The sequence below is a fragment of the Protopterus annectens genome, chromosome 5.part1 (genome assembly GCF_019279795.1).
Source record: "Protopterus annectens isolate FY-2018-M chromosome 5.part1, PAN1.0, whole genome shotgun sequence".
NCBI classification, from domain to species: Eukaryota; Metazoa; Chordata; order Ceratodontiformes; family Protopteridae; genus Protopterus; species Protopterus annectens.
Window position 1 is genome coordinate 695,945,170 of NC_056736.1, and position 6,653 is coordinate 695,951,822.

Genomic DNA, 6,653 nt, shown 5'->3' on the forward strand with positions numbered 1-6,653 from the left:
TCTCTGATTCAGAATTATAACACGAAAGAAATGCAACTAAGAGTGATATAAGATGATATTTTTGGTGAACAATTTTGAAAGTGAACCAACACTGTAATCCCAACTGCAGCACCAGTTACATCCTTTCAGTAAACAAGTGCAAGGAAAAACATTCACCTTCTAATATGGTACATTGCTATAAATGTCAATAGAATTCAGTTAAGAATGGCTGTGTCAGTATACAGAGAACTGTAACTTCATATATACCATTAAAATGTGCCTTACCTCTTTCTGGCGATACTTGATTGCCAACTTTAATCTTGCAAGATCACTACAGTTTTGTTCTTCAAGGATGTTACTGTCATCCCTATAATTAAGAATAATTTCCAGTTCCCTGGAGCTTCTTGTTTGGTCAAGGAGATCCTTTGCAAACTGTTTGCACTGCTGTGACAGTTCTTCATATTCTGATTTAAACTCATTCTCCACTTTACTTAATTCCTGAAGTTCCCAACTCAGATGAAAGGCAGTAAGAAAAGGATCCTCACTTGACAAGGCTATTAAAGATGGGCTTGCCAGAGCTCTGTGGATATTTAACCTGGAGCGAGAATGGCGTAAACTATCTACATCAGAGCTTGAGACACATTCAACACAGTTACATCGAACTTCATGCGGTCTTGGTATTGATACACCCTTCTGTACAAGAAGTTTTACAATCTCGTAATTGTTTGTGTGTGCTGCCAAAATGATAGGGGTAATGTCTGGAGTAAATTCTGAGAACTGCTTGTCTAACAGGATTGGTGGAACCTGCCAAGAAAAAAAGTATATATCTGCATTAGTATAAAAGCATTTTTCACCTCTACAAAATAAAAGTGCTTCAGTTATCCAATAATTTCTCTACAATAATATATTTAATAAGTAGCAGTACATGTTTTCCAGATAGAGATTCAGATTTTGCTTAAAACTCTGTCATGGAGAATCAGCAAGTTATCTACCAACAAAATAAAGTGGTTTGCATGAGTAGGATATAGTATCTGCACTACAATAAAAGCAAGGTATTTCCAGTTAATAATATACGTCTGCTTTACATGAATACAGAGCTACTATGTGAAATTGTTTACTGTTGTTTTGATGGGTGCTAAAACTGTTAGGTAACTGAGTCATGTGATCCTGTGGCCATACTCAGTTTCCAGTAAAGCTTATTTATGTACTCAGCTGTTGTCTGATACATCTGCAGTTATTCATACTGAGAATGTATACTGTTAATCTTAATATACATACACTGAAGAATTACAAATATACAATGGCTTTATGAAGTGAGGGAGTGATTTCTTCCTGGTTCGTTAGTGGTTCGTTAGTGGCTTGTGCTGTTTTTTGGGTTGCGCTGTTCCAGATTGGAATGCCTGATGGTGCATGCACATTTCACAGGACCTGGTAAAGCACATGTGGTAGCACGGGATAAAGCTAGAAGATATTATCATCATCATTATCAACCCCCTTTTTCTTATTTTCTTCATGGGTTCAGGGTGTCATGTCAGATGTCATCATCTGTCTCTATTCAGTGCCACTCTCCTGTCTTCTCCGACACTTATGTCTGACTGTCACAGGTCTTCCCTTGTTTCCTCTTGCCTTCTTCCTGTCGACCCCAAATCGTCTTCACTAGATCGTCTTCTGCTTCTCTGCACATGTACCTGAGCCGCCATCATTTGATCTTTTCTGCAATTGGAGCTACTTCTCTTATGCCCTCATTTCTTCATCTGTCCCACAGTGTGTATCTTGCCATTCATCTCAGGCACTCCATCTCCATCACCTCTAGCTTCTTCAACTGCTCTCCCTTTACTACCCAGGTGTCTGTGTCATACAGTAGTATTGGTCTCACCACTGATTTTTACACCTTACATTTTGGCTTTTTTGGCATTCTTCTGTCATACACTACACCCGATACTCTGTGCCGATTGGCTGCAGCTCCTGTGATTCTAGCCTTGACCTCCTCATTCAGACTTTCTTTCTCTTCAACCACCCTTCCCAGATACTTGAAGCTGATAACTTGCTCCAATATTTCCCTTCTATCTCAATTCTCACCTTCTTCTGAACTCTACCATTTGCTGCCATTACAGTAGTCTTATGTGGACCTAATTTCATCCCATGTGCCTTCAGTTTTGCATTTCGTTTCCCCTATTCTTTGCTGAAGTTCTTGCTTAGAGTTTGTCAGTGATGCCACATCATCTGAATACAGCAACATTGCTGATCTGTCCCCTCCAGCCTGTTTGCTAATGTGATCATAGGATCATAGGAAGTTACTAGCCTAATGGCCCTAGGGTCCTTGCGAGCTTAGCCAAGTCCTACCCTCAGTTCCACGATCAGCACCTATTGCCCCTGTCAAAGAGGGACACAGGTGGAACCCCTGGGGTGAATTTATGGTTACCCATCCAATCATCCTGATTGCATTTGAGGAGTGCCAGTGAGGTGCTCTGATTAACATGAAGTGGGAGTCTGTTCCAAAGGTATGGTGACCTCTGGGAGACAAAGCTGTCCCTCCAGCAGGTGCTAGTAATGTCACATACCACGTTAAGGTCTTTAAAACAAGTAACCTGTGTAGCGTTTGACTTAGAGATGCAGCATTTCCAATAAAATCAGGGATTGCCTTGTATGCAAGGCAGAGATCACCTTTGAGTAGTCTATATGAAACAGAATAAAGTGACAGTAATTTTAAATGATCCACCTAGACAGATGCTGAAGACCTTGAATTTTTCTTGTGAGGAACCTTTTTGGCCTCTTCAATTGCTGCAGGTGCTTGGAAAGGTACATATCAAAAGGGGTGTTGTACTCAATTATTTGCCTGATGATGGAAGAGTACAGGGAGGTTATAACTTCTTTTCTTCTGTAGGCAATGCCATTACTTATGAGGTGAGCAATATGGAATGCCCTTCTTACCACTGTGGAGACATGGTGGTCAAAGGTAAGGTTGCTGTCAACCTGTGTGCCCAGGTCTCTCACCACTGAGTGCATACTTAAGCTGTTGCTATTGATGTGGTAGTTAGCAGGAACATCAGCCTTACTGAAGGAATGATAATATATTTTTTGCATTGAGCTTAAGGTCATGAATTTGACACCAATCATTTGTTTGTGTAAGAACCTCTTGTAGGAAGTTGTTTGTGTAAGAACCTCTTGTAGGAAGTTGACATCATTTGGAGATTCTGTGACTGTTCTGAGTTTGCAGTCATCAGTAAACTTTGTCAGTCACAGACCTTTAGTTTTTCCTTGTACTTCGGAGAAATAGATTCCAAACTGTAGAGGTCCCAGGACTGATCCTTGTGGAACATCACTGGTTACAGGTCTGCTGTTGGAGGTGGATTCCCCTATTTTGACTTTGTGAGTTCTATCACTGAGCCAGTTAGTGACCAGTCTAATGATATACGGGTTGATATGTAGCTGGGTGAGTTTGTCAATGATGCTTGAGTGGGGGATAATGTCAAATGCCTTGGCTAAGTCTAGGTAGGCTGTATGCACAGATTTCCCCTCATCCAGGGCCTTGGTGACTGTCTCGAAGAAGTCCACCAGGTTTAACAGGCATGACTTCCTTTTGACAAATTTAAACTGAGTAGGGTCAAGTGTTTGGATATTAGTTATATCTTTGTTGATAAGGTCCATGATGATTTGCTCCATGGCCTTGGAGATAAGGCTAGCCAGGCTAACAGGTTTATAGTTCCTGGGGTCAGTGGAAGCATCATTACCATTATGAACAGCAGTGGGCTCAGAGCTGAACCCTGGTGCATAAAAACTCCCACTGGGAACCCCTGTGTAAGATTGAACATTGTTCATACTTGAATCATTCAGTTCCTGTACACAGCTTGCACTAATTCTGACAATATTTCTGTGACTTCAGACCAACACAGGACTGTCCAAACCAGCTTTCTTGAGACCTTGTCATGTTTTCTGCAAGTCTGGGAATGCCCAGTTGGACTCTCTTATCTCTAGCCCCTTCTTAACTATCTGCCTCACTGCAAACATCAGGTCAGTTGTGCTAGACCCTGGTCTGACTCTGACCTGCTCATCTTCCATCTTACTTTCTACTAATCTGCGTATTCATTTATCAGTCATCCTATTCAGACCTTTCATGCACTGTGGCAGAAGTCTGATACCTCTTTATTGCCCACAGATGTGAATGTCCCTTTTGTTCTTGAACACTGACACTAGGATGCTTATTCTCCAGTCATGTAGGATACACCTTTCTGTCCACACTGCTGTCAATACCCGCAGGAACCATTCGTCCCCTGTCTCATCCAGCATCTTTATTGTCATATCTGCTGTGACTTCATCTGAGCCTGCTGTGACCTCATCTGAGCCTGCTGTGACCTCATCTGAGCCTGCTGTGACCTCATCTGAGCCTGCTGCTTTCCCTGACTTCATCTGCCTTTAGTGCTGTTCTTGCTTCTTTTATGGTGGACTCCTCCTCTTCTCTCAGGGTGGGATTTGTCTGAGGTAGTACAGTTTCTATCCTAAATCGTCTTCACTAGATTGTCTTCTGCTTTTCTGTACATGTACCCAAACCACCACAATCTGTTCTCTTTGACCTTTTCTGCAATTGCAGCCACTGTGGGTTTTCTTCATTCAGAAGCTGCTGGAAGTTCTCGTTTTATATGCCTTTGATGTGCTGTGGACTGGTGAGCAGGTTGTTGCTGGCATCATTTATGAAGGGTGTCTGACTACCTTCTTTATCGTTCTTTGTCTTGCAACCTGATATAGTGTCTTTATCCCATTTACTGACTTACTTTCCAGAAGCTGGTAGAGTGCCACTAATGCCTTGTTGTTTGCTATTGCAACTCCTTTCGTAGCTTCTTTGTTAGCCAGTTAGTATTTCTTCCTAACCTGGCCCATCTTTTCAATCTCCCACGTTTTCCTGCACTCCATTTTTTGATGAATCCTAGACGTCTGCACTTTACCACCAGCTTTCCTTTATTACTTTATTTTCATACCTGGCGTGGCAGCGTATCTATTCTGTAATCCTCACACATGCTGTTTTGATACCTGGCGTGGCAGCGTATCTATTCTGTAATCCACACACATGCTGTTTTGATACCTGGCGTGGCAGCGTATCTATTCTGTAATCCTCACACATGCTGTTTTGATACCTGGTGTGGCAGCGTATCTATTCTGTAATCCTCATACATGCTGTTTTGAGGCACTGCAGTTCTTCATCTCCACTTATTTCCTTTTCTTCTTGATATGCTAGAGCACTGAATTATTCCTTGAACTGTTGTGCTTTCTCTTCAGTCAACCTCCAGGTCATCAGCCTGATCTCTTTTGACCTTAGAGCCTTCTCTGACCACTGCTTGCAGCTGATTATGGAAACCAGTGGATTATGCTGGGCTGACTGTTTCACTGGGATAACTTTGCAATCGCTGATTCTACCCCAGTGCCCTTTCCTTACTAGGAATAAGTCTACCTGAGTTGTATATACGGACAGCCTTTGTTCAACTGGTGCCCGAGACAAAAGATCTCCACAGTGCCCCTGCTACACCACCCGGTGCCCCCATCTTGATCTACTTATACCATCCAAATTACTGGAAAAGCACTCCTACTAGACCGGTGTTCTAGGCGGTCACCTAGTTGGCCTATGCCTAAGGCCGGCTATAGTTGTATGTTGGCCACTTTTGTATGTGGTCTTGTGACTGTCTTTCTTTCTGAACTGTGTGTTGGCTACTGTCAAGCCATTTGCCAGACAGACGTCTAAAATGGCATCTCCTTCTTCTTGTTGCCCCCTATGTGGACCCAGGCAGTCCTCATATCCTGCTGTCTCTGTCCTGACGTATGCATTTAAGTCACCCATTATTAACATCAATTCATTTTGTCCTGCATTACCTAGTCGGTCTTACAGCTGCTGTAACCGAATGCACTCTTTCTTTCCTCACTATCACAACCCTACTGTGGCCATAGGCTGAGATTATGAATACTGCCCTATCATTAGGCTGGGGTCTGATTACCATGAGTCTGTCGTTAATTCTGATGACATCCCTCATTGTCTTCTCAAGCCTCTCTGTCACCACACCCCCACACCAGTTCTAGTAGACTGTGGATAGCAAGCCAAGTGACTTTCCTGTACTGCTCTTCCATCTTGTTTACTGGGTACATAGGATGTCCAGCCTCCTCCTTATCATCATGTCATCCACTTCCAAGATGAGTCCCGTCAGTAAGCCTACATTGAGTGTAGCAATTCTTATGTCATGTTTAGCAAGTTTATTGGTTTTACATCCAGCTTTTGCTCAACAGAGCTATCACATGTATCAAAGTCTAGACCAACTTTACTAGAAGTAATGAATATAGTAACAGAGATAAAACAATTGGAATTGGGACCTTGACAAAAGGTAAGGCGCAAATTAAACAGGAAAAAATGAGAATTGTGGAAACAATATATGCAGAGAAAGAATGAGGTTTAAGAGATATGATTTGAAACAGCTTAAATGACAATGACTGGGTAGATTATAAGTGATGTATAATGTTTGCAATTACAGTTGTTTCAGTGGTGTCTGTGATGTATAATGTTTGCAACTAAAGTGGTATCATTTTGGTTGTTTTTCATTTACATAAATGTAAGCTTGCCTATGCCATATGTGATAATTTAATAAAGAGGTTTATTGGGAAAAAAAAGAGTTATTACAGGTAACCCAAGCTAAGCA

At 41.9% G+C, this 6,653-nt stretch overlaps 1 protein-coding gene across 1 annotated transcript in view; it reads right to left on the minus strand.

Moving 5' to 3' along the window:
* TRPC4 (transient receptor potential cation channel subfamily C member 4) overlaps positions 1 to 6,653 on the minus strand; it is a 1,584,344-nt gene that overhangs the window by 832,333 nt on the left and 745,358 nt on the right. The window contains exon 3 of the mRNA XM_044073322.1: positions 265 to 783. Coding sequence (XP_043929257.1) covers positions 265 to 783 — 519 coding nt within the window. The remainder of the gene's footprint in view (positions 1 to 264; positions 784 to 6,653) is intronic.